The 27,231-nt window shown below is 43.6% G+C and overlaps 3 protein-coding genes across 3 annotated transcripts; all 3 read left to right on the top strand.

The window, feature by feature from the left end:
* The first annotated feature begins 1,570 nt into the window (after positions 1-1,570).
* On the top strand, positions 1,571-2,945 carry LOC143003623 (trace amine-associated receptor 13c-like). The gene is made up of 2 exons (XM_076154395.1): positions 1,571-1,740; positions 2,150-2,945. The coding sequence occupies exons 1-2, from the start codon at positions 1,571-1,573 to the stop codon at positions 2,943-2,945; spliced, it is 966 nt and encodes a 321-aa protein (XP_076010510.1).
* A 1,825-nt stretch (positions 2,946-4,770) lies between these two features.
* On the top strand, positions 4,771-21,958 carry LOC143003625 (trace amine-associated receptor 13c-like). The gene is made up of 5 exons (XM_076154396.1): positions 4,771-4,872; positions 4,964-5,133; positions 5,616-6,069; positions 14,662-14,665; positions 21,621-21,958. Exons 1-5 carry the CDS (start codon positions 4,771-4,773, stop codon positions 21,956-21,958), a joined length of 1,068 nt encoding a protein of 355 aa, XP_076010511.1.
* Positions 21,959-23,990: 2,032 nt separating this feature from the next.
* Positions 23,991-25,438, top strand: LOC143003626 (trace amine-associated receptor 13c-like). The gene is made up of 2 exons (XM_076154397.1): positions 23,991-24,160; positions 24,643-25,438. Exons 1-2 carry the CDS (start codon positions 23,991-23,993, stop codon positions 25,436-25,438), a joined length of 966 nt encoding a protein of 321 aa, XP_076010512.1.
* Positions 25,439-27,231: the final 1,793 nt, after the last annotated feature.

Here is a 27,231-nt window from a genome sequence, read left to right on the forward strand (position 1 = left end):
CACATAGATTTCACCTCAATATGTTAACCGGTGTTTTTAGTTTCCCTTTTGTACACTGTAGGAGTTTTTCACTACATAATAAAGCTGCAAAAGTGTTTGTGCTCAGTTTTATGACTCTAACTCTCCTGTTTTTGTTTGTACAATGAATAACACAGAAGTGAGATTAATATGTAATCAGGTCCACAGCAAACAGGTTTTTTAATAACATAAGGCTCCCTGGCTGTTCTGTCATCATCTCAAAGATGATGACAGAACATGTAAAAAGACATTTTTTATGCACACTGTATGTGCATCAATAGTGTTGCAAAATGTTACCATAATCCAAACTCTGAGTGTGACTTGCATTTTTAATTGGAAGCTCAATAAACTCAACATGAATGACTACAAACTACAACCTATGGTCTTCAATGTCCTCCTCCTCTCGCTGGCTGTGTCTGACCTGCTTTTGGGTGTCTTTACATCATTCCATATCCTCACCTCTGCATTCCTGCTGGTTTCTGAGTAAAATCATTTATCTTCTTTTAAACTATTTGGGTTCTATCCTCACCTCTGCCTCTGTTGGGACCATATAGCTCATAATACCGGTGTTCCTCCTCCTCCCCCTGGCTGTGCCTGTCCTGCTCTTGGGCCTATTAGGAATTTCAGTTTTCTCCTCATTTAAGATAAGATAAGATGAAAGTGTATTATCCCGAGGGAAATTACAGTTCTTCTGCCTCCATTGGGATCATTGTGCGTCTTTGTGCATTGTCTATTGCTGTGTGGGTGTTTGTTAATGTGTTTGTGTCAAATGTAATATCTCCCCATTCTGAGGATAAGATTTGACCATTAATTGTTTTGCCTTTTCATGATTGTTAGTTCTGTAATGAAGATCGCTGCTGAACATGATTCCTTTTTACTATTCCATGTAGTCCAGTAGTTCCATGACAAGGGAAAGTACGAGATTTGATCTATGTCCTATACAGTTATAAACACTGCTTCCCAGTGGAAGGGCATGCAATTGTCTGTTTGTGTGTGTCTCTGTGATTGTCTGACCACCCTGCACACTGCGTCTTGCCCAATGGCTGCTATGCCAGGATCCTACTCTGTGTGAACATGCACAGGACAAGTAAGTAATTGCTATGAAGGCAGAAGGTATGTCAAGCTGAATTGCTCTTACAGTAATAGCAAGCTATGAGGAAGTTTCTGACTTGTGATTTGAGAAGACAGTGTGAGATTTGACTCATGAGGCAAGTGTCTTGGACTACAGTAATCTAACACAGCCTTCAGAATTAAGTGGGAGAAGTTAAACTGACAAAGGAGCAAAACTAGTGGCAGGTAGAACGCACAAAGGACAAGACAGGTGTGAAGAAGTGGAGAGGATGATGAAATAGGGAGGAGATGGGGAAGGGGGAGTTAGGTAACCGAAAAAATCTAAATGGGAAGGAGTGCCTGCTGAAGAAACGGAAAGGCATCAAGAACAGTCATGGAAATGAACATGAGGCAACTGAGATAAATGAACAATTGCAGAAAGAGGTGAATCAGAGGGTTGCTAGAGATCAGCAGCTCTCTTTTCACATCTCTACTTCTGAAGATGGAGGGGGGATTGGAGGGAGCAGAGCTCAACATTTCTCTCCTCAACAGCTCCTGCAAGCCAACTCCTCTTTCCTCTCAGGTCATTCTCATTGACACACTGCTGTCCTTCATCGCGCTGCTCACTGTGATGCTCAACCTGCTGGTCATCATCTCCATCTCCCACTTCAGGCACAGATACATTTCTCACAAATTCTAAATACAGTTTAGAAAAGGAAGGGTTGTCATCTACAGTGCAACAAGAATACAAGCAAAAATGTGGAATGACAGCTTTATGATTATAATTACTAAGCAAAGATACCAAGTTTAGCTCTCCGTCAGCCCTCAGACTCCACTGTGTGTTGCATGTAGCTAATTTGATCATTGTTCCTTCTTGCACAATGGACAATTCATGCTTCAACCTTTCTGTTTTGGAGCTGATATACAGTATGGCGGTGAAACTATGATGTAAAAGTATGTATATGTTTATTTGTCATGCATCTGTGTCTCCTTTAAAGTGTAATTTGGTCATCCTGTAGCTCAATGTGACACACAGGAAAAAACCACTACTAATTTTCAAAATCATAATCTCTCACTGCAGGCAGCTTCAAACTTCCACCAATGTCCTCCTGCTCTCCCTGGCTGTGTCTGATCTGCTCATGGGGCTCCTGGTGATGCCACTTTCTATTGCCTCAATGCATTCTTGCTTGTTTCTAGGTAAAATCATTTGTAACTTTATGGACTTGTTGAGTTTTATCCTCACTTCTGCATCTGTTGGGAGCATGGTGCTCATATCTATTGACCGATATGTAGCTATTTGTTGTCCCCTTCGTTATTCCTACATTATGACACAAAACAAAGCTAAAATGTGTGTGTGTTTGTGTTGGAGCTGCTCTGTTGTTTACAACACAGTAATGCTGAAAGACTACTTGGCAAAAGCGGATGTGACTGAATGTGTTGTTGTAATAAGCTACATTGCAGGGTCAGTTGACCTAATTCTTACCTTTATAGGCCCTGTTACTGTTATGATAGTTCTCTATATGAGGGTATTTGGGGTGGCTGTGGCACAGGCACGCATCATGCGCTCTCAAATTACTGTTGTTAAAAAGAACACTGTGGTTGCAACAGTTAAGAAATCAGAGATAAAGGCAGCAAGAACTCTCAGTATCGTCCTCCTTATGTTTTTGATTTGTCTCTCCCCGTATTTCTTTCCCACTTTGGGAGGGCAGGACACAGTAAATAAAAATGTATCTATTGAAATCTGGCTATTCCACTGTAACTCCACTATAAATCCTCTCATCTACTCCTTTTTCTACCCCTGGTTTAGAAAAGCTGTCAAACTCATTGTCAGCCTTCACATACTGCAGCCAGGCTCCTGTGAGGCCAACATGATGTAATGAGGTTGGCAGAATTTACATTGTGTACAACATGTTGAGTTAGTTTTGTTTATCGTACACTAAGCAAGAACACCTTTTATCACTTTGGAAGTGTGGGAATAGTGTAAATTCCTAACAAAACATTAGGAATATACATTTAATTACACCATAATGAACTGGTTGGTGAAGATAATTGAACTATGACATATGGCCAACTTCCCCACAGGTTTCCTTACAGTGTAACAGAATCTATCACAATGAATTAGAGGCTTAAGCATAGTAAAAATTATGAATAAAATAACCTGCATGATGCAATGAATAATATTTGTGAAGTATACATTAACTGCAGTTGCTCGTTGCTTATTCTCTCATTTAAATGATCAAATATGTTTTAAATAGATAAATAAATAAATGTTTTTGAATGCATTATTTTGTCTGAAAATGTCTTTTAACATGTTTTTATGTGAAGCACATAGATTTCCCCTCAATATGTTAACCGGTGTTTTTAGTTTCCCTTTTGTACACTGTAGGAGTTTTTCACTACATAATAAAGCTGCAAAAGTGTTTGTGCTCAGTTTTATGACTCTAACTCTCCTGTTTTTGTTTGTACAATGAATAACATAGAAGTGAGATTAATATGTAATCAGGTCCACAGCAAACAGGTTTTTTAATAACATAAGGCTCCCTGGCTGTTCTGTCATCATCTCAAAGATGATGACAGAACATGTAAAAAGACATTTTTTATGCACACTGTATGTGCATCAATAGTGTTGCAAAATGTTACCATAATCCAAACTCTGAGTGTGACTTGCATTTTTAATTGGAAGCTCAATAAACTCAATAAGAATGACTACAAACTACAACCTATGGTCTTCAATGTCCTCCTCCTCTCGCTGGCTGTGTCTGACCTGCTTTTGGGTGTCTTTACATCATTCCATATCCTCACCTCTGCATTCCTGCTGGTTTCTGAGTAAAATCATTTATCTTCTTTTAAACTATTTGGGTTTTATCCTCACCTCTGCCTCTGTTGGGACCATATAGCTCATAATACCGGTGTTCCTCCTCCTCCCCCTGGCTGTGCCTGTCCTGCTCTTGGGCCTATTAGGAATTTCAGTTTTCTCCTCATTTAAGATAAGATAAGATGAAAGTGTATTATCCCGAGGGAAATTACAGTTCTTCTGCCTCCATTGGGATCATTGTGCGTCTTTGTGCATTGTCTATTGCTGTGTGGGTGTTTGTTAATGTGTTTGTGTCAAATGTAATATCTCCCCATTCTGAGGATAAGATTTGACCATTAATTGTTTTGCCTTTTCATGATTGTTAGTTCTGTAATGAAGATCGCTGCTGAACATGATTCCTTTTTACTATTCCATGTAGTCCAGTAGTTCCATGACAAGGGAAAGTACGAGATTTGATCTATGTCCTATACAGTTATAAACACTGCTTCCCAGTGGAAGGGCATGCAATTGTCTGTTTGTGTGTGTCTCTGTGATTGTCTGACCACCCTGCACACTGCGTCTTGCCCAATGGCTGCTATGCCAGGATCCTACTCTGTGTGAACATGCACAGGACAAGTAAGTAATTGCTATGAAGGCAGAAGGTATGTCAAGCTGAATTGCTCTTACAGTAATAGCAAGCTATGAGGAAGTTTCTGACTTGTGATTTGAGAAGACAGTGTGAGATTTGACTCATGAGGCAAGTGTCTTGGACTACAGTAATCTAACACAGCCTTCAGAATTAAGTGGGAGAAGTTAAACTGACATAGGAGCAAAACTAGTGGCAGGTAGAACGCACAAAGGACAAGACAGGTGTGAAGAAGTGGAGAGGATGATGAAATAGGGAGGAGATGGGGAAGGGGGAGTTAGGTAACCGAACAAATCTAAATGGGAAGGAGTGCCTGCTGAAGAAACGGAAAGGCATCAAGAACAGTCATGGAAATGAACATGAGGCAACTGAGATAAATGAACAATTGCAGAAAGAGGTGAATCAGAGGGTTGCTAGAGATCAGCAGCTCTCTTTTCACATCTCTACTTCTGAAGATGGAGGGGGGATTGGAGGAAGCTGAGCTTAACATTTCTCTCCTCAACAGCTCCTGCAAGCCAACTCCTCTTCCCTCTCAGGTCATTCTCATTGACACACTGCTGTCCTTCATCGCGCTGCTCACTGTGATGCTCAACCTGCTGGTCATCATCTCCATCTCCCACTTCAGGCACAGATACATTTCTCACAAATTCTAAATACAGTTTAGAAAAGGAAGGGTTGTCATCTACAGTGCAACAAGAATACAAGCAAAAATGTGGAATGACAGCTTTATGATTATAATTACTATGCATAGAGACCAAGTTTAGCTCTCCGTCAGCCCTCAGACTCCACTGTGTGTTGCATGTAGCTAATTTGATCATTGTTCCTTCTTGCAAATGAGAACCTCATTATGTGTGCGGTTTCCGTAAGGTGTCACATTTAACAGCAATCAAAACAAATTTCCATTTCTATGGACAATTCACTTCAGCCTTTTTTGTTTTGGAGCTGATATACAGTATGGCGGTGAAACTATGATGTAAAAGTATGTATATGTTTATTTGTCATGCATCTGTGTCTCCTTTAAAGTGTAAATTTGGTCGTCCTGTAGCTCAATATGACACACAGGAAAAAACTACAACTAATTTTCAAAATCGTAATCTCTCACTGCAGGCAGCTCCAAACTTCCACCAATGTCCTCCTGCTCTCCCTGGCTGTGTCTGATCTGCTCATGGGGCTCCTGGTGATGCCACTTTCTATTGCCTCAATGCATTCTTGCTTGTTTCTAGGTAAAATCATTTGTAACTTTATGGACTTGTTGAGTTTTATCCTCACTTCTGCATCTGTTGGGAGCATGGTGCTCATATCTATTGACCGATATGTAGCTATTTGTTGTCCCCTTCGTTATTCCTACATTATGACACAAAACAAAGCTAAAATGTGTGTGTGTTTGTGTTGGAGCTGCTCTGTTGTTTACAACACAGTAATGCTGAAAGACTACTTGGCAAAAGCGGATGTGACTGAATGTGTGGTTGTAATAAGCTACATTGCAGGGTCAGTTGACATAATTCTTACCTTTATAGGCCCTGTTACTGTTATGATAGTTCTCTATATGAGGGTATTTGGGGTGGCTGTGTTGAGAATAATTGCTCTGAGCACAGTGCATGCACCTGGTGGGGTAGCACTGAGAGGGTGAAGTTGTAACTACATGTGTTGCAGAACACCCGGCCTGATGTCATGTAGACGCCTGCTGCACCTGTTGTGTGAGAATGAATGGGTGCTGACGGATAGCTTGAGGTTGTGCTGTCACACCCCAGTAGGCACACAGTAACACTGCGATGGGAAGATTACCAGCAAACTCAGCCCCAGACCAACCAATAGGAAGAGTCCCAAGAAAGGCGAATCAGGGCAAGGCGATGCCATTACTGTTTTTGGGGTTTTCAAGACTGCTTTACACGATTAAGATCAAACGAGTCATCATAATAGTGGCAAGTACCTATAAATTTAGGATAAAGGGGAAGGGCCTGGGGCGTGGAAAACCCAGGTCCAGAATAGTATATAAGGAGAAGACAAAGAGACACAAGCCAGAGCAACCCCGGGGTATTCCTCTCACTTGTTTCATTTGTACTTTGCTGCAAATAAACATTTTACTTGGATCTGAAGACTGGTTTCCTCAACTGCTTTTAGACTATAGCTGAAGACAAGTTTTTGACTAGCCAGAACCTTTGAAGACTGATTAGAAGTGAACTATTGACGTACTATTGCCACGTCATTTGGCGAGCTAACAGCCAGGAGGGACGGTGCGGCCGAGGGACCAGTGGGGTCGTCAGAGGAGGTGGGACCAACCCAAGGGCCCAAAATCCACCAGAAAGGTGAGAAACAATTCCTTTTTTCTTTTTCCAAATTTATTGGGTGGTGTCCCTGGCCTTTGTCTGATCCCACGGTCACAAGGTATTGTCACCTCTCCCAAAAAGACCCAGATTTAGAATTAATGAGATAAGTATTGACTAACAAATAAGAGTTGAAAACTGTCGTCAGATCCAAGATTATGAATGACTGATTCTGACACGATGGGATGATGGATAAATGTCAAAGAGTGATATTTAATTGTTTGATCTGTATGTGGCTTTGTTTGTCATTGGTCTGTTGGGCTGGTATGATCTATGCGTTCGTGAAATATGCAGAGAAACTCTCAGAAGAATCAGTAAGAAGGAGTATGAATATGAGTGTGAATGGAATTTAAGCATTTATTGTTGTGAAGTTATTTAAGGGAAAAATCTATACCACAGGGATGGTATGAGATAAGAGTAAAAGTACCGCTGGAAGACGTCTGTCGCCGTGCCCTCTCCGGGGCGACTCCAAGCAGGGAAAAAGCAATGTCGCTATGCCCTTTCAGGGACGACCAAAGCTAGATAAGAGAATAAGTTATTTAACGTAGAAGTACCGCTTGAAGACGTCTGTCGCCGTGCCCTCTCTGGGGTGACACAAGCAGGGAAAAAAAGAAATCTGAAGAAAGTCGCCGTGCCCTCTCCGGGGCGACTCAGATGTAGAAAAGTACCGGGCAGGGAGCCCAGGGAAGTAACTGGCAGGAAGCCAGAAGAAGTACCGGGCAGAGAGCCCAGGGAAATAACTGGCAGAGTGCCAGGGGTAGTAACTGGCAGGAAGCCAGAGCATTTTGTTTTAAAAGGCCTTGTGTATATATGTGTAAATAGAGGATAAGGAAGGAGTAGTGGAGAAAGAAAAAAGTGGATAGAACTATAAGCAGTATACGCTACATTTATGCATGCATGTTATTTTTTAATGTAAATAGAAGTGGAAATGAAGTTTGAATAAGTTGCTATGTTTGGAATTGTGAATAATGTTGCTGTGTTCTGATTTTAGAAGGTCAGTTTAGATAGCAATCTTGCATACGGCGTGCAAGTAGTTTAATATTTAGAAGAGTGTATGAGTAACCAATCTAGAAATTGATCCATTTAGCAAAAGTTACTCCGCGTATAGGTTTAAAATAAGGGCTGCGAGCCTGTCTCCGTGGTGGGCATTTGTTTTAACGTATGAAGATTTATGTCAACACCTGAGGAAGAGTAATCGTCTCACAAAGACACCCCCTCACCCCGCTTTACAGTATTTAAATGCTCTGTGGGACACTGAAGTTGTGTGTGTAGGCACCAACGAACACCACAGGGAAAGGTGGAGAAACGGAGAGTGGTGGGAAGAAGGAGTAGATCCTACCCAACTGCTAAACAGTGAGTCACACACAGAAAACGTGGGAGCTATAACATGTGTAAGTGGGATTGATTGTATATCAGTGGACGCAACACACAGAGAAGGTTCCCCATTTCCAGAGTATAGAGGATTTGTTGAATGGCAAAAGATAATATTAGGACAGGACATTTTGTATGATAACCGACCAAAATACCCCGGACTCAGAGTAGAGAGAGTAGAGTGGGCAGATCATCATAGAAGGTGGTGTAGGGATACATACAAATACCCAGAGGTGAATCGGTGAGCAAAGTGAAGTCGGAATTGGCTGGAGCTGGAGGATAGTTGGCACAAGAAGGGAGTGCGTTTAAAATAAAGTAAACAGACCAAAGTGCAAGGTCATGGGGGTCAAGCTGAGTAAACAATCTGAAGAATTGACACCCGCTGAGCTTATCATGCTGCGTCATCCCACACAAAAAAGGAAAATTCAAAAGTGTATGGGCAGATGGAACAGGATCACAGCAGGCCATAATAAGTGGCCCGTACAGGGAACCTTTGATCTAAAAAATTGTGACAATGTGGAAGAGGAGCTAAGACGTAAAGATAAAAGAAACGACCAAAAACATCAGAAGGAGAGACTGAAGAACGCGGAACAGAAGGATATTCTGCAGTACTTTAAAATGGAGGGTACACATAGACAGATGTTAATGCAGGAAGCATCAGCCCCTCCTCCCCCGTATGGAAAAGAACATGGAGGACAGTACCCACTAATGACTGGCGGAGTAGATGGTAAAGTAACAGGAACATTAGTGGTAACAATGAAATCAGGAAAACAATCAGATGGAAAAAGAAAGGTCCCCAGGGAAAAAAGGAAACTAAGGTATGATGAAGAAACAGAAGAGCAAGACAACAGGTCACTGAACTCAGACTCTAGTGATTCCGGGTCCAGTGAGGTATTGGGAGCAAGCAGCCTGAAGGCAGGCATACACTCCAGTAAAGAGCCAGATCCAGAGCCAATACCGCGTGGCATGAGCCATGCTGTATCTGAGATGCTGCTGCCACTCGAAAGAGATAGCTCAAGAGGAGGAGCACACTCAAGAGGAGCCAGGGTCAGAGAGTCAGGAACATGCCTGACACCCCAAGAGATACACCATAGGACCACTAGAAGGAGTAGTCTGCCAGAAGAGTTAGCCTATAGGCAACTCCCGGAAACAGGAGACAGACAACAAGAACAATTAGAAAAGTCCAGAAGGGACATGTTAATAGAATGGAGCCGTAGAGAACAACAGAGGGTCAGAGAGGCTGCAAGCCTGACAAAGAAGGCGGAAAGACGCAGGACAGGACAAGTAAGGGTGGAACAAGACACGCGCCAGGTACAAAGGGAACAGTCACCCTACAAAGCCAGGGGGTCACCAGACATGAGATGGGCAGGGGATTCGGCAAAAGAGACGGAAAAATTACAGGACTTGATAGACAAGATGGAGCGAACAGTAGTAAATCAGATAAACAGAACACGCGAGTTAAGCGAATCATTTCTGCGGGAAGAGCTCGACAAGGAACGTGAGCTCAACGAAGCACGTCGTACAGACGGTTTTGATGATTATGATGACAGAGAGGAATGCGAAGTAACTGAACAACAGCTTATAGTGGATATAGAGTTATCAGAAGCAACTGGAACAGGGGAAATGGACCTGAGAAGCAGAAAAATACCCTATAAGCGCAATCAGACCACAAGGAAAAGACCCTATGCACACAAAAGGCCCGAGAGAGCAACACTTTGTCCACCCAGTAGGGCAAACAAGAAAGCACCTGCAGCAGAATGCCAATCAGAGGATGAAACAGATGATGACGGGAGCCACGAACGTGTCATGGGTCCACTGCTGGTAAAAGGACCTGGTAACACAGAGAGGTATGTGCCATGGGGATTTATGGACATCACAGGATTAATAAACCGTCTTCCTGTACTAACAGAAGGAGCTGATAGATGGATAGCAGCATTTGAAGACAACACGGGCGGGATAAAACTGGCTGCCGGAGACATCAAAGCACTACTGATGAAGATCACGGGTCAACATGTGTCGGGAGAGATCTTTGTAGAAGCAGGGGTGGTAGGACTGACAAAGAGCCACAATTATGACCACACCCCTTTTAACGCTATTCGGGGACAGGTATGGAAAACCTTGAGAGACAAATATCCTTCTAAAATGGATCCTTCAAAATTAGAAAAGGAAAGCTTGAAGGATGAAGACAGCCCTCTACAGTTCCTGCATCAGTTCCAACGGAAATGGAAGACAGAGACAGGCAGTGAATGGAATGTAAATGAATCATCAAAAGCTCTGTTTAAGTTGTATGTAAAGAATGCCATGCCAAAGGAGATACAACATAAGCTGAATGGAGTTGTTGGACTAATGAAGTTGGACTGGCCTGTGTTCACTGAACACCTCGTACACTACGTGGATGTCTACAGAAATGAGAAACGGGCTACTGAGGAGCAGAACAGAATGCTGGCCGGTAAGCTAACCCAGCTGCAGATAGGAGAACTGACGAAACAAAAAAAGGATCGTGAAAAGGTGAAAAACCAGGCGCCAGTGACGGTGGCTGCTCCTGAATTCAAGCCTGAGGGGACTACAGAAAAACAAACGGAAGTACAGGTGACACAAGCTCCAGTGTACACAACTACACTGGCCCCTGCCCAAGGACAGCAAATGATCCCCACTAACCCAGCAGGTTATCCTACAGGACAACAGCCTGTCCACGCACCCATGCAGCAGGCCCCTCCAATTCATGTGCACCTCAATCAGGGGGGACAAGGCAACTATCCGCCGCCCGGAAGAGGGAGGCCAATGCAGAATATAGGACCACCCCAGCGTGGAAGATGGAGAGGACCTCCGCCAACACGATATCAACGAGGACCTGATCAGACGTTGCACGACCAACAGCAGACACAATACTCCCAAAATGGTCCACCAACACCGGTAGGTCGACAACAGCTACAGTGCTGGGGATGTGGAGTGACAGGACACGTACAGAGAGACTGTCCTACCAACCCATGGCCGGGAGCATCAAATCAGGGCCTGTGGATGGGACCTGCAGCTCAGTGGCAATAGGGGAGCCCAGAGGAACAAGAGGGGGAAGTGATAACGCCTGTACTCACGCAACAGCCACAAAGTGAACCTACCATAGACGTTATAATACAAAATCGGCAGCATAAATTTATGGTAGACACAGGTGCCACATACTCATGCATAGGCAGAGATGGAGCCGGACTTCCCCTTTCGGCACCGAAAATACGAACAGTTGGTTTCTCTGGGAAAACACAAATAATACCCCTGACTGAACCGGTTCCAATGAAAATAGGAGACAAAGTAGTATGTGCACCTATGCTATATTCAGCAGACACACCAATCAATTTACTAGGGCGTGATATACTGTGCCAGTTAAATGCCACAATAATGTGTTCACCTAATGGCATATACTTTGATGTCCCAAATAAGGTCAGCCCTCACACAAGCCCCATGATGTCCCAAGTGGCAACAACAGATTTTTCACAAAATACAGGCCAAAGGAAAGAAGCACGAGTGTTTTGGATCAGGCTAACCTCACCAGATGCGTTTCTATCACATGCATGGGAAACATGGAAGCCGTTGATAATCCATCAGTTTGAGAAGGCACGAGAACCAAGTCTTCCTCTACATTGTACGATGCTATATGACGGAAATCAAGACCACGATGACTATGAGACGTGCTGGATTGAAGCAATGAATAACCATACGACAGTCCTCCAGTATGATGCCATCATTGTGGGACCCCAAGGAGTAGCTGCTGAGGTGATAGGTACAGAGGAGGTAAAAGAATGGTTCCAAGTACCGGGATCATCGCCACACATCACCTTGCTAATAGCAGAAAACTTTGAATCACACGATTTAGGACCAATGATGAAGAAGGCACAACTGGTACAAGAATGGACACCTACAGACTGTAAAGCCATTTGCATTTCCTCTGACGGGCAGTTCCTCAAGATCAGCATGACAAAAGCAGACGAGGCCATAGCGGAAGAGGTGCAGTTACCCAGACATGATAGGAAACAGATGATGGTTGCAAAAGAGCATGAAGCTTTGTTGGAGCAAGTTCCGCCACAAGTATGGTCAGCACACAAGACAGATGTAGGTCTCGTAAAGTCAGCGGAGCCCCTATATGTTCACATAAAACCAGAAGTTAGGTTACCAAGGCAAAAACAGTATCCTTTAAAACAAGAAGCTGTTGCAGGGATAAGGCCCATCATCTCAGGACTGGTAGAAGCAGGAGTTTTAGTAAAAACTAACAGTGCATGCAACACACCTATTTTTCCAATACGAAAGCCAAATGGAAATGACTATAGATTGGTGCATGATTTAAGGGCAGTTAATGCTGTTGTTGCAGAAGAAATACCTGTTGTTCCAGACCCACATACTTTACTGTCTAACATACCTCCAGGAACAAAGTGGTACACAGTGATTGATTTGTGCTCTGCCTTCTTCAGTGTTCCAGTTCATCCGCAGTCGCAGTTCCTATTTGCATTTACCTATGAGGGGGAACAGTATACTTATACACGTCTCCCTCAGGGTTTTGTTCACTCCCCGTCAATATTTAACCGAGTTTTAGCGAATGATCTCAGCCATCTGGACATACAATCTACCACCTTAATGTATGTGGATGACATTTTGATATGCTCTAGCAGCAAAGAACAGTGTGAAAAAGATTCACTCACAGTCCTAACAGTTTTAGCTGAAGGAGGACACAAAGTGAGCAAAAGTAAACTGCAGTTTTGTCAAACATCTGTAGAATATTTGGGCAGACAGTTGAGTGAGGAAGGAAGGCACATTGCCCCCTCCCAGCTGATGGCCATAAGTCAAGCCCCTAAGCCTCAAACAGTAGGCCAGATGTTATCTTTCCTGGGAATGACAGGATATAGCAGACCATGGATATGTGACTATGCCATTAAAACAGCTCCATTAAGAGCTTTGATACGAGCAGCTGGACAAACCCCACAGTCAGCGCAACTCCAATGGACTGAGGAAGCAGAAGGAGCGTTTCAACTCCTTAAGAAAGATATGCAGACTGCCCCAGTTTTAGCCAATCTCGACTATCGCAAGCCGTTTCACCTGTACGTAGCTGAAAGACAGGGACATGCATGTGCGGTATTGATGCAGGTGTCTCCTACCGGTAAACAACCAATAGCGTACTATAGCACCAAATTAGATAGGGTAGAGGAAGGGCTGCCACCCTGCTACCAGGGATTAGCAGCGGCTGCATTTGCCTACAAAAAGGCGTCAGTGTTAACCATGGGACACCCTGTAATACTATATACGTCTCACCAACTGCATGCAATGCTTACTGGCCCACGTTTTGTAATAACCCAGGCCAGGCGAACAGGCTATGAGGTCCTGTTGTCAGGGTCAGAGCTAACAATACAGCGATGCACCACGATAAATCCAGCAACACGAATGGTTTTGCCTACTGAAGGGGAGCCTCATGACTGCCTTAAAGAAACAGATAGTTTTATGCAAGTACGCGACAACTTGTACAACCAGCCGATTCCGTCGGACATAGTTTTGTTTGTAGATGGATCTTGTGTACGAGGAGACACAGGAACAAAAGCTGGCTATGGCATAGTTCAGCTCAATTTGGACGACACATTTACCCAAATACAATCAGTGAGCCTCGACCAACCGTGTTCTGCACAATTGGCAGAGATTAAAGCTTTAACAGCAGCATGCAAACTGGCTTCGGGCAAACGTGCCACCATTTACACAGACAGTGCTTATGGATATGGCGTATGCCATATTAATGCCAGCATTTGGAAACAACGAGGATTCATTCGTGCAGATGGCACGCCGGTGGCGCATGGGCAAGCAGTGATAGAATTGATACAGGCCATGCAGCTTCCCACTCAATTGGCTATAGTCAAATGTGCAGCACATCAGCTGAATGATTCACCGGTGGCAAGAGGCAATAATCATGCAGATGCTGCAGCAAAAGCGGCAACGGGACAGGCCACTCAGGGGCCCATACTGTTTGAACAGGATTGTGCCCCTATAACCAACATGGCTTCATTGATACAGGCGCAAAACAGAGTTTCTGAAGCAGAACAAAGGTTATGGCTCCAAAGGGGGGCCATACGAACGGCCACTCCACACAATGGGTTATGGAGGAGTAGCCATGGGCATTTTGTGTTGCCTTTGTCGTTATTGGTAATTGCAATCAAGACAGTACATGAACCTGACCACTGTTCCAGAGTTCAAGTGTTGAGAAAGTTGCAGGCTGTATGGTGGTCACCATACATGGCTGCGATGGTTGACAGAGAACTATCCATATGCCAACATTGTCCAAAGTATAATGTTAGAAAAATGTTCACTCATCCATTGGCACATATTCCAGTGCCTGAAGGTCCGTTTAAACACCTGATGATGGATTTTGTGGACATGATTGATAGGGTACAGGGAAAAAGATACCTATTGGTGGTTGTGTGTCGGTTTAGTAGGTGGGTTGAAGCTTGTGCGACAGCTAGAAATGACCATAAAGTAGTAGCTAAGTTTTTGTGTATGGAGGTTTTCCCCAGGTTTGGAATACCAGACACTATCTCATCAGATAGTGGACCACATTTTATCTCAAGGGTAATCAAAGAGATGTTCAATAGATTGGGCATCAAACAGAAATTTGGCTGTGTCTACCATCCGCAATCACAAGGCTCGGTGGAACGAGCAAATGGGGTTTTGAAAACTAAAATTGCTAAGATTGCTGCCGATAGCAACCATAAGCTTACGTGGGTGGATGCTTTACCAATTGCTTTAATGGCCATGCGCTCCCAAACTAACCGACTAACACATCTGACTCCCCATGAAATGCTTACAGGTCGCCCGATGCCCCTTCCACAACACAGAGGGCCGACGGAGGGGCCTCCATTGCAGCAGCTGGAACGAGAGCTGGGCGATTATCTGAAAGCTTTGTCTCAAATTCACAGGCTTGTGTTTCAACAGGTGAAAGAGGCCAACAGCAAAGACGACACACACATCCCAGTAGATGTCCGTGACATCCAGGTGGGAGACCAAGTGTATATACGGGTTTTTAGACGTCAGTGGAACGAGCCTCGTAGAGACGGGCCTTTTAAAGTGGTGCTCACTACGCCCACTGCTTTGAAAGTTGAAGGTAAGCCATTTTGGTTCCATCGCAACCACTGCACCCGCCATCGACCGCCTGACCCGCCTGGTCACTTTCCTGACCAATTAGGCACCACTGACTCACGGCAGCATGCTGAAGGGGACGCGCAACGCGGCCCCCAGACCACGCCCGCTAACACTAGCCCTGCCCATAGTAGCTCAAGTGACTCAAGCTCCTCTCACGCACAGCGACGGTCGGCCAGACTGCGGGCTCACCGTGAACACAGTAGTTCGAGCGGTTCTACTAGTAGTTCTGGCTCGACTGATGGACAGGTGTCGCCTGATCCTGCAGCAGGGGAAGTGCCTACAGGCAGCGGTGAAAGAGCAGTTGAGGACCATGCTGTGTCACGTACTGATGACGCTCCTGATGTGGACGCAGGGCCATCAGGAATTCAGACGTCTGCCGGGTCGCCGCTATCCGCCTCACCCGCAGGGGAGGTGGACCCACCGACACCAGACTACCCGCCAACGCCGGGCCACGATTGGTCTGATTCAAATTAGTTGGTTTGCCCTTACAGTGCTAACCTTGGGAGGGTTAGCAAGGGGGGAAGTTATATTAACCAACGCACACCAATCAAACACTCAGCACCCACTAGATGGATGTGCCATGGCCATGATTACGTTAGCAACTAACAAGGGCATAGTCGATAAAGGGGTAGTCACACCAACAGTGTATATAAAAGCAGACATCTATGAACATGTGTTAGCAATAGCCTATGCCACAGCCGAACCAGTAGGGAAGGAATGGCTGGGTTATCCGCTCAACGCAGAATGCCGGGGAGAAGGGATGGTGATCATTCAGGTAAAATGCACAAACATCGCATGCCAACATCAGGAAACAGGACAGGAAATGACAATAGGGGAAGCAAGAGATAAAATACAATTAGCAAACAAACGACACAAGAGGGATCTGGAAAAACTACGATCTACACAATGGAGTAGTAACATGTTTCAGACATGGCTTAGATTCTCAGCGGAGGAAATGGCTGCAGCCAAGAAAGAGAAACGGGAATGCATCGCCTGCTATAATGCGAAAAGAATTCCACAGTTCAAAATACTGCCAGGAAGCGCAATAGGAAGCTGCCCATATTTTAACGAGGGCAGGTGTTTCGCTCAGTGTGCAATGCATATGGCAGGGAAAACAAAGGGATGGAGCAAAGATGATGAAATTTGCCCACACCGGCTCCAATATACAGGATATGATGTTACCACGGTAATTCCCCCAGTAGTTCACAAACCAGATGGATTGATTTTTCCTTTCTGCATAGTAAGAGGGAGAGAATTAGAAAACGTCGTTAATGCAAAAACAGGGGCAATGACAGATGCAGCAGGACTGATACAATGCGGCATGGAAACATGGTATCCGATAATAGAGACAGGGAACACCACAACTACCACCAAGTTATGTACCACCAGGCCAAAAGCCCGCATTCAATGCAAGCAGGTGATACCCAATGGAGGTCGTGTAACTTACGAACAGAACTCCTCCTATATGGCTCAATACCGCCTGGCAGATTTTGGACAGGGTACAGAGCCACTAGGGGATATCTTCTGGATATGTGAGCACAATACTACACTATTGTCTAAATTACCACCCAATTGGACAGGTATGTGTGCACCATTAATGTTAACAGGTCAGCTATCTTTAATAACGCAACAAGACACTCTGGACCACCCCAGAAATAGGAGAGATACCGAGGACTCCAATGACAAAACCTATATGGACAACAGTCAGGAGCACGGCTGGGACTGGAAAAGTACTGATGAAGTATACATTAGTTGGGACCAAGTCCCATACGGGATCCCTGAAGAACACACTGCTATAGGAACAGAATGGGTAAAAAGTGGACGAGCAGTAGGATCAGTTCCATTTGTAGGACCCATCAACAATGCCCAGTACATAGCACGGAATAGCCGATGGGTGAATTACCTATGGTATAATCAACAGAGATTTATCAACTTCACTATAGTAGGGATAGGTCTGATAAGAGAACAACTGCATGTTACATCCATTATGACCCTACAGAACAGATTTATCCTGGAAGCAAGAATGGCTGCAGACCAAGGCGTTTGTGATGTTATTGGAGAAGAATGTTGTACCTTGATCCCGTTACATACAGGACCAAAAGGCAATTTGACGCGGGTCCTGTCAGAAATGAAACGCATGCGACATGAACACGTTAAAAATTCTAATTGGAATACACAGTTGAAAGGCTTCTGGGATTGGCTGGGAAAATTGGGATGGCTGAAATGGCTAAAGACAATTGGAATAGCACTAGGAGCAATAGTGCTGGTAGTACTAGTTGTAATTGGGTGTGTTATACCATTGATGCGCGTCCTAATCCTCCGCATGATCACAGGAGTAACGGGACAGTTTCCAGTAATCCAGATACAGGTAGACGCCGATCAGGTAGAACACATACACATGACAGGATATGAGCCCACTGAACTGATGACAGGGTATGAGCCCACTGAACTGATGACAGGGGGTGTGCCCGATGAAAAATGCTACGCTTAAAGTGAATCACCATCCACTCTCCCAAACGGTATGTAGATATGAAGAAAAGTAGATATGTAGAAAAGTAGATAAAGTAGTAAGTTAGAAATATAGTAGTGTATAATCATATAAGGTGTACATAGTAATTGTAAATATTTTCATCACAGACGGTGCCAAAAAATGGCGGAGGCATTCTATGCCAGCCAGCAGGCACCTCCAGATATGGACCCAGGGCAGAGCCACAGCCCAACTGGACCAAACAACACACCCATATATACAGAAACACCACACCCAGAGATAGATAGATATAGTTCACTTAGGCAACCAGGCCAAGACGGAGTGAGTCCGTGGCAGGAGGAGCAGCATGATTTTTCCATCCAGGTGCTGGAGAACCCCAGGAGAGTCCAGTACCTGATGCCCCCACCAGTGACACCATCGATGGGACCTCCTCCGAATCCATGGTCATCACCCATCATGGAACCAGAACAACGCTTCAGCCCAGAAAGCCCTGAGGACCCAGACGATCAAAGCCTCTCACCAAGTCCAGGACAGTCGAGCAGAGGCATCCCGCTGATACCCACTCAGAATCTACGCACCGCAAGGGTAACGCCCGAGGTCCGACAACATCCTGCCGCACCTCCACCTCCCGACTCCACCCCTCAACTTCCCAACTTCATGCCTCAACTACCGGCTTTCACGATTGACGATCTCAGACACATAACTAGGTTTGTGCCACGCCCGCTCAGCCTGCTTACCACCCCAGGTGACCTCCGGGAGGACATTTTGAGTATGAGCAAAGATGTGTTCACCCAGCTGCAAGCAGGCCTGTCTGACAGAGCACGAAGGTTATTATGTGCCACCAGAAGGGCTCTATACGCTCGTCGGAAGAGTCAGCGGGTGAGACAACTAGAAGCTGATAATCTGCGTCTGAGGCAGATCGAACGGCAGAGCCATGTATTGCAAGATCAGGCGAACCATCTGCAAGACGAGAATGACCTGATGCAGTATACAGTATCACAACTGCGCCGTGCCAATGCTTTACTGATCCACTTCTGTCAAGGGCGGCTGCGAGGGCAGACAGCAGCTCTCAGTGGACTGGAGGCCCAAATGAGGGGAAACACGATGGGAGGTGTTCCACCGCCGGCACGGGAGCAGGGCCAAGATTGGAGACGTGGACGAACATAAAGCCAATGGCAGATCAAGACATACTGAATGAAGCTGTACAGGCCGTTTTTGGCAATGACCAATTAGAAGAAGAAGACATGGTACTAGAAGACGATAATGTACCCTACGAAGTAATGTACATAAACAGATGGGAGCAATGGAAAATGCTACGTGACCAAAATGTTTTAGCTGGAAGGACTGTAGGAGGATGGGACTATGGTGATTTCTTGACTCCCAAAATCCAGTTCATAAACGAGCATACAGACATTGAATCCCTGGCCCCTGGACCCAAGGTAATTAACACCCTGGTGGGAACAGTGTCAACCCTTATCGATGTAAAGACTGAATGGCATGCGCCATGGATGACAGCATCAGATCCCGTCACGCCTCATCTATCCTGGGAAACGTTACCCAGCATCGAAGAAAAACAAAAAGATGTCAGGACAAGGCACCTGCACGAACTGTTTCAACAGATATTGGAGCAGGGTGACATGCAGTATTGGGATGAAGGGTTTGGAGTGTTAACCGGATATGAGCGAAGGCAGCCTATCACAGCGGTTCATCCACAATTGTTTGTACAGAAGTTGACATACCATGTATTTGTAATATATTACTTGTTTTTGTGGAAAAACCTGTATCCAGACCAGAGCAGAAGCCCTTTTACGGTGTACCCAGGGTCTAACGACACCAGATATCTGCTGGCTGCCTACAGCAAGAAAGTTGTGACAAACATTCTGGACGGAGGTCACAGAATCATTTGGTCTGACACAACACACAAAATGCGTCAGTGGCTGCATTTAATATCCCTCAAAGATAAAAGGGTGACAGACGTCATCCGGCCACATGGCCTCATGCGTCGTCTCTGTGCCAACGGAGAAGGGCTAGCGCCGTACAATGGGGAGTTCATCCGGAGAGCGGTGGAGTTCTATGATGCCGTAGAGGCAGAAAAGGCGGCGGAGTAGATAGAAACTTACAGTCAATGGCGAAGGTAAAGATAAATGTATGATCAAGACTGTAGTGATAATAATAAGACTTTAAAAGGACTTAGTCCTACTGATAGTTGCCAGGGTTGTTTTACTTTGTTTATCAAAGGCATTATCTTCTCACAGGATGTGTTTAAGCTACAACTCAGGCATGAAAGTAATAGGAGGTTGACCTGTGGTGAGAAGGGAGTAGGGACAGGCTGGGAGGAACCCCATATTATGGCTGCCCCAAGGCAGATATATATTTTTTGTACTATGTTAAAACAAAAAGAAAATCCTTCTATAAACAAATCCTAAAGAGGCAGTGCTCCTCACAAGTCGCGCCGAAAGGATTACTCCTTTCCGAACGCCCCACAGAGTCAACTGGTCAACAGTGGATATGGGATGATGCTTGTTGGAATGGGTAAAGCTCCATATATACCTGCATATATATATACATATATCGGTAGCAGTAGGTCACAAATCATAGAGCGCATGAGCACTTATGTTACCCAGATATATCATTGTGTTATTTTGTCATATGTTGCCCACATATACCATTGCGGTTACTTATGTTACTTCTGTTTATTTCTTTATGACTGGTTTGTTTTTGTTATAAGGCATGTGTACAATGACTGCTGGTTGGCCACCTGGAGAGGGTTTTACCTTGGCCAGATGCAATGGGAGGATGTTTCCCTCTCCATGTCGCTAGATTCAGCTGGAAGGCCAGACAAGGACGATCACTGCGTAGTCTCACATGGATTTAGTCCAGGAGGATAAGGGATGACAGTCGGTTGTGTTTTGCAGCTGAGTTGTCATCTGCTGCAGTGAACCTCATTGTCAGGAATTAGAAGAATCGGAAGGTGTTTGATTTCTTTATTATTCACATTGTACGTATTTTAGACTAGTCACTGTCACATTGCATGTATTTTAAGGTTTATCACCATCACTTTGCATGATTGCAGAAGGTATTTCCCATTTATCATTCATTGGGTGGTCCTTTCAGGACCAAAGGGGGGAGTGTTGAGAATAATTGCTCTGAGCACAGTGCATGCACCTGGTGGGGTAGCACTGAGAGGGTGAAGTTGTAACTACATGTGTTGCAGAACACCCGGCCTGATGTCATGTAGACGCCTGCTGCACCTGTTGTGTGAGAATGAATGGGTGCTGACGGATAGCTTGAGGTTGTGCTGTCACACCCCAGTAGGCACACAGTAACACTGCGATGGGAAGATTACCAGCAAACTCAGCCCCAGACCAACCAATAGGAAGAGTCCCAAGAAAGGCGAATCAGGGCAAGGCGATGCCATTACTGTTTTTGGGGTTTTCAAGACTGCTTTACACGATTAAGATCAAACGAGTCATCATAATAGTGGCAAGTACCTATAAATTTAGGATAAAGGGGAAGGGCCTGGGGCGTGGAAAACCCAGGTCCAGAATAGTATATAAGGAGAAGACAAAGAGACACAAGCCAGAGCAACCCCGGGGTATTCCTCTCACTTGTTTCATTTGTACTTTGCTGCAAATAAACATTTTACTTGGATCTGAAGACTGGTTTCCTCAACTGCTTTTAGACTATAGCTGAAGACAAGTTTTTGACTAGCCAGAACCTTTGAAGACTGATTAGAAGTGAACTATTGACGTACTATTGCCACGTCAGCTGTGGCACAGGCACGCATCATGCGCTCTCAAATTATTGTTGTTAAAAAGAACACTGTGGTTGCATCTGTTAAGAAATCAGAGATAAAGGCAGCAAGAACTCTCGGTATCGTCCTCCTTATGTTTTTGATTTGTCTCTGTCCGTATTTCTTTCCTTCTATGGGGGGACAGGACACCACAACAAATACTTCATCTGTTGAATCCTGGCTGTTCTATTGCAACTCCGCTTTAAATCCTCTCATCTACTCCTTTTTCTACCCCTGGTTTAGAAAAGCTGTTAAACTCATTGTCAGCCTTCACATACTGCAGCCAGGCTCCTGTGAGGCCAACATGATGTAATGAGGTTGGCAGAATTTACATTGTGTACAACATGTTGAGTTAGTTTTGTTTATTGTACACTAAGCAAGAACACCTTTAATCACTTTGGAAGTGTGGGAATAGTGTAAATTCCTAACAAAACATTAGGAATATACAATAAATTACACTATAATGAACTGGTTGGTGAAGATAATTGAACTATGACATATGGCCAACTTCCCCACAGGTTTCCTTACAGTGTAAATTTACTTTAAAAACAGAATCTATCACAATGAATAAGAGGCTTAAGCATAGTAAAAATTATGAATAAAATAACCTGCATGATGCAATGAATAATATTTGTGAAGTATACATTAACTGCAGTTGCTCGTTGCTTATTCTCTCATTTAAATGATCAAATATGTTTTAAATAGATAAATAAATAAATGTTTTTGAATGCATTATTTTGTCTGAAAATGTCTTTTAACATGTTTTTATGTGAAGCACATAGATTTCCCCTCAATATGTTAACCGGTGTTTTTAGTTTCCCTTTTGTACACTGTAGGAGTTTTTCACTACATAATAAAGCTGCAAAAGTGTTTGTGCTCAGTTTTATGACTCTAACTCTCCTGTTTTTGTTTGTACAATGAATAACATAGAAGTGAGATTAATATGTAATCAAGTCCACAGCAAACAGGTTTTTTAATAACATAAGGCTCCCTGGCTGTTCTGTCATCATCTCAAAGATGATGACAGAACATGTAAAAAGACATTTTTTATGCACACTGTATGTGCATCAATAGTGTTGCAAAATGTTACCATAATCCAAACTCTGAGTGTGACTTGCATTTTTAATTGGAAGCTCAATAAACTCAATAAGAATGACTACAAACTACAACCTATGGTCTTCAATGTCCTCCTCCTCTCGCTGGCTGTGTCTGACCTGCTTTTGGGTATCTTTACATCATTCCATATCCTCACCTCTGCATTCCTGCTGGTTTCTGAGTAAAATCATTTATCTTCTTTTAAACTATTTGGGTTTTATCCTCACCTCTGCCTCTGTTGGGACCATATAGCTCATAATACCGGTGTTCCTCCTCCTCCCCCTGGCTGTGCCTGTCCTGCTCTTGGGCCTATTAGGAATTTCAGTTTTCTCCTCATTTAAGATAAGATAAGATGAAAGTGTATTATCCCGAGGGAAATTACAGTTCTTCTGCCTCCATTGGGATCATTGTGCGTCTTTGTGCATTGTCTATTGCTGTGTGGGTGTTTGTTAATGTGTTTGTGTCAAATGTAATATCTCCCCATTCTGAGGATAAGATTTGACCATTAATTGTTTTGCCTTTTCATGATTGTTAGTTCTGCAATGAAGATCGCTGCTGAACATGATTCCTTTTTACTATTCCATGTAGTCCAGTAGTTCCATGACAAGGGAAAGTACGAGATTTGATCTATGTCCTATACAGTTATAAACACTGCTTCCCAGTGGAAGGGCATGCAATTGTCTGTTTGTGTGTGTCTCTGTGATTGTCTGACCACCCTGCACACTGCGTCTTGCCCAATGGCTGCTATGCCAGGATCCTACTCTGTGTGAACATGCACAGGACAAGTAAGTAATTGCTATGAAGGCAGAAGGTATGTCAAGCTGAATTGCTCTTACAGTAATAGCAAGCTATGAGGAAGTTTCTGACTTGTGATTTGAGAAGACAGTGTGAGATTTGACTCATGAGGCAAGTGTCTTGGACTACAGTAATCTAACACAGCCTTCAGAAATAAGTGGGAGAAGTTAAACTGACATAGGAGCAAAACTAGTGGCAGGTAGAACGCACAAAGGACAAGACAGGTGTGAAGAAGTGGAGAGGATGATGAAATAGGGAGGAGATGGGGAAGGGGGAGTTAGGTAACCGAAAAAATCTAAATGGGAAGGAGTGCCTGCTGAAGAAACGGAAAGGCATCAAGAACAGTCATGGAAATGAACATGAGGCAACTGAGATAAATGAACAATTGCAGAAAGAGGTGAATCAGAGGGTTGCTAGAGATCAGCAGCTCTCTTTTCACATCTCTACTTCTGAAGATGGAGGGGGGATTGGAGGAAGCTGAGCTTAACATTTCTCTCCTCAACAGCTCCTGCAAGCCAACTCCTCTTCCCTCTCAGGTCATTCTCATTGACACACTGCTGTCCTTCATCGCGCTGCTCACTGTGATGCTCAACCTGCTGGTCATCATCTCCATCTCCCACTTCAGGCACAGATACATTTCTCACAAATTCTAAATACAGTTTAGAAAAGGAAGGGTTGTCATCTACAGTGCAACAAGAATACAAGCAAAAATGTGGAATGACAGCTTTATGATTATAATTACTATGCATAGAGACCAAGTTTAGCTCTCCGTCAGCCCTCAGACTCCACTGTGTGTTGCATGTAGCTAATTTGATCATTGTTCCTTCTTGCAAATGAGAACCTCATTATGTGTGCGGTTTCCGTAAGGTGTCACATTTAACAGCAATCAAAACAAATTTCCATTTCTATGGACAATTCACTTCAGCCTTTTTTGTTTTGGAGCTGATATACAGTATGGCGGTGAAACTATGATGTAAAAGTATGTATATGTTTATTTGTCATGCATCTGTGTCTCCTTTAAAGTGTAAATTTGGTCGTCCTGTAGCTCAATATGACACACAGGAAAAAACTACAACTAATTTTCAAAATCGTAATCTCTCACTGCAGGCAGCTCCAAACTTCCACCAATGTCCTCCTGCTCTCCCTGGCTGTGTCTGATCTGCTCATGGGGCTCCTGGTGATGCCACTTTCTATTGCCTCAATGCATTCTTGCTTGTTTCTAGGTAAAATCATTTGTAACTTTATGGACTTGTTGAGTTTTATCCTCACTTCTGCATCTGTTGGGAGCATGGTGCTCATATCTATTGACCGATATGTAGCTATTTGTTGTCCCCTTCGTTATTCCTACATTATGACACAAAACAAAGCTAAAATGTGTGTGTGTTTGTGTTGGAGCTGCTCTGTTGTTTACAACACAGTAATGCTGAAAGACTACTTGGCAAAAGCGGATGTGACTGAATGTGTGGTTGTAATAAGCTACATTGCAGGGTCAGTTGACCTAATTCTTACCTTTATAGGCCCTGTTACTGTTATGATAGTTCTCTATATGAGGGTATTTGGGGTGGCTGTGGCACAGGCACGCATCATGCGCTCTCAAATTATTGTTGTTAAAAAGAACACTGTGGTTGCATCTGTTAAGAAATCAGAGATAAAGGCAGCAAGAACTCTCGGTATCGTCCTCCTTATGTTTTTGATTTGTCTCTGTCCGTATTTCTTTCCTTCTATGGGGGGACAGGACACCACAACAAATACTTCATCTGTTGAATCCTGGCTGTTCTATTGCAACTCCGCTTTAAATCCTCTCATCTACTCCTTTTTCTACCCCTGGTTTAGAAAAGCTGTTAAACTCATTGTCAGCCTTCACATACTGCAGCCAGGCTCCTGTGAGGCCAACATGATGTAATGAGGTTGGCAGAATTTACATTGTGTACAACATGTTGAGTTAGTTTTGTTTATTGTACACTAAGCAAGAACACCTTTAATCACTTTGGAAGTGTGGGAATAGTGTAAATTCCTAACAAAACATTAGGAATATACAATAAATTACACTATAATGAACTGGTTGGTGAAGATAATTGAACTATGACATATGGCCAACTTCCCCACAGGTTTCCTTACAGTGTAAATTTACTTTAAAAACAGAATCTATCACAATGAATAAGAGGCTTAAGCATAGTAAAAATTATGAATAAAATAACCTGCATGATGCAATGAATAATATTTGTGAAGTATACATTAACTGCAGTTGCTCGTTGCTTATTCTCTCATTTAAATGATCAAATATGTTTTAAATAGATAAATAAATAAATGTTTTTGAATGCATTATTTTGTCTGAAAATGTCTTTTAACATGTTTTTATGTGAAGCACATAGATTTCCCCTCAATATGTTAACCGGTGTTTTTAGTTTCCCTTTTGTACACTGTAGGAGTTTTTCACTACATAATAAAGCTGCAAAAGTGTTTGTGCTCAGTTTTATGACTCTAACTCTCCTGTTTTTGTTTGTACAATGAATAACATAGAAGTGAGATTAATATGTAATCAGGTCCACAGCAAACAGGTTTTTTAATAACATAAGGCTCCCTGGCTGTTCTGTCATCATCTCAAAGATGATGACAGAACATGTAAAAAGACATTTTTTATGCACACTGTATGTGCATCAATAGTGTTGCAAAATGTTACCATAATCCAAACTCTGAGTGTGACTTGCATTTTTAATTGGAAGCTCAATAAACTCAATAAGAATGACTACAAACTACAACCTATGGTCTTCAATGTCCTCCTCCTCTCGCTGGCTGTGTCTGACCTGCTTTTGGGTGTCTTTACATCATTCCATATCCACACCTCTGCATTCCTGCTTGTTTCTGAGTAAAATCATTTATCTTCTTTTAAACTATTTGGGTTTTATCCTCACCTCTGCCTCTGTTGGGACCATATAGCTCATAATACCGGTGTTCCTCCTCCTCCCGCTGGCTGTGCCTGTCCTGCTCTTGGGCCTATTAGGAATTTCAGTTTTCTCCTCATTTAAGATAAGATAAGATGAAAGTGTATTATCCCGAGGGAAATAACAGTTCTTCTGCCTCCATTGGGATCATTGTGCGTCTTTGTGCATTGTCTATTGCTGTGTGGGTGTTTGTTAATGTGTTTGTGTCAAATGTAATATCTCCCCATTCTGAGGATAAGATTTGACCATTAATTGTTTTGCCTTTTCATGATTGTTAGTTCTGTAATGAAGATCGCTGCTGAACATGATTCCTTTTTACTATTCCATGTAGTCCAGTAGTTCCATGACAAGGGAAAGTACGAGATTTGATCTATGTCCTATACAGTTATAAACACTGCTTCCCAGTGGAAGGGCATGCAATTGTCTGTTTGTGTGTGTCTCTGTGATTGTCTGACCACCCTGCACACTGCGTCTTGCCCAATGGCTGCTATGCCAGGATCCTACTCTGTGTGAACATGCACAGGACAAGTAAGTAATTGCTATGAAGGCAGAAGGTATGTCAAGCTGAATTGCTCTTACAGTAATAGCAAGCTATGAGGAAGTTTCTGACTTGTGATTTGAGAAGACAGTGTGAGATTTGACTCATGAGGCAAGTGTCTTGGACTACAGTAATCTAACACAGCCTTCAGAATTAAGTGGGAGAAGTTAAACTGACATAGGAGCAAAACTAGTGGCAGGTAGAACGCACAAAGGA

This window comes from Genypterus blacodes, unplaced genomic scaffold (genome assembly GCF_046128005.1).
Source record: "Genypterus blacodes isolate CSIRO-AG114 ecotype Tasmania unplaced genomic scaffold, CSIRO-AGI_Gbla_v1 ptg000062l_1, whole genome shotgun sequence".
NCBI lineage: Eukaryota > Metazoa > Chordata > Actinopteri > Ophidiiformes > Ophidiidae > Genypterus > Genypterus blacodes.

Bases quoted from the DNA above. Each gene is read 5' to 3' on its own strand.
- LOC143003623 (XM_076154395.1), top strand. From the start codon at position 1,571: ATGGAGGGGGGATTGGAGGGAGCAGAGCTCAACATTTCTCTCCTCAAC. The intron at 1,741-2,149 runs GCACAGATACAT...CTCTCACTGCAG, and splicing joins ATCTCCATCTCCCACTTCAG to GCAGCTTCAAACTTCCACCA.
- LOC143003625 (XM_076154396.1), top strand. From the start codon at position 4,771: ATGGGGAAGGGGGAGTTAGGTAACCGAACAAATCTAAATGGGAAGGAG. The intron at 4,873-4,963 runs GCAACTGAGATA...CTACTTCTGAAG, and splicing joins GTCATGGAAATGAACATGAG to ATGGAGGGGGGATTGGAGGA. The intron at 5,134-5,615 runs GCACAGATACAT...CTCTCACTGCAG, and splicing joins ATCTCCATCTCCCACTTCAG to GCAGCTCCAAACTTCCACCA.
- LOC143003626 (XM_076154397.1), top strand. From the start codon at position 23,991: ATGGAGGGGGGATTGGAGGAAGCTGAGCTTAACATTTCTCTCCTCAAC. The intron at 24,161-24,642 runs GCACAGATACAT...CTCTCACTGCAG, and splicing joins ATCTCCATCTCCCACTTCAG to GCAGCTCCAAACTTCCACCA.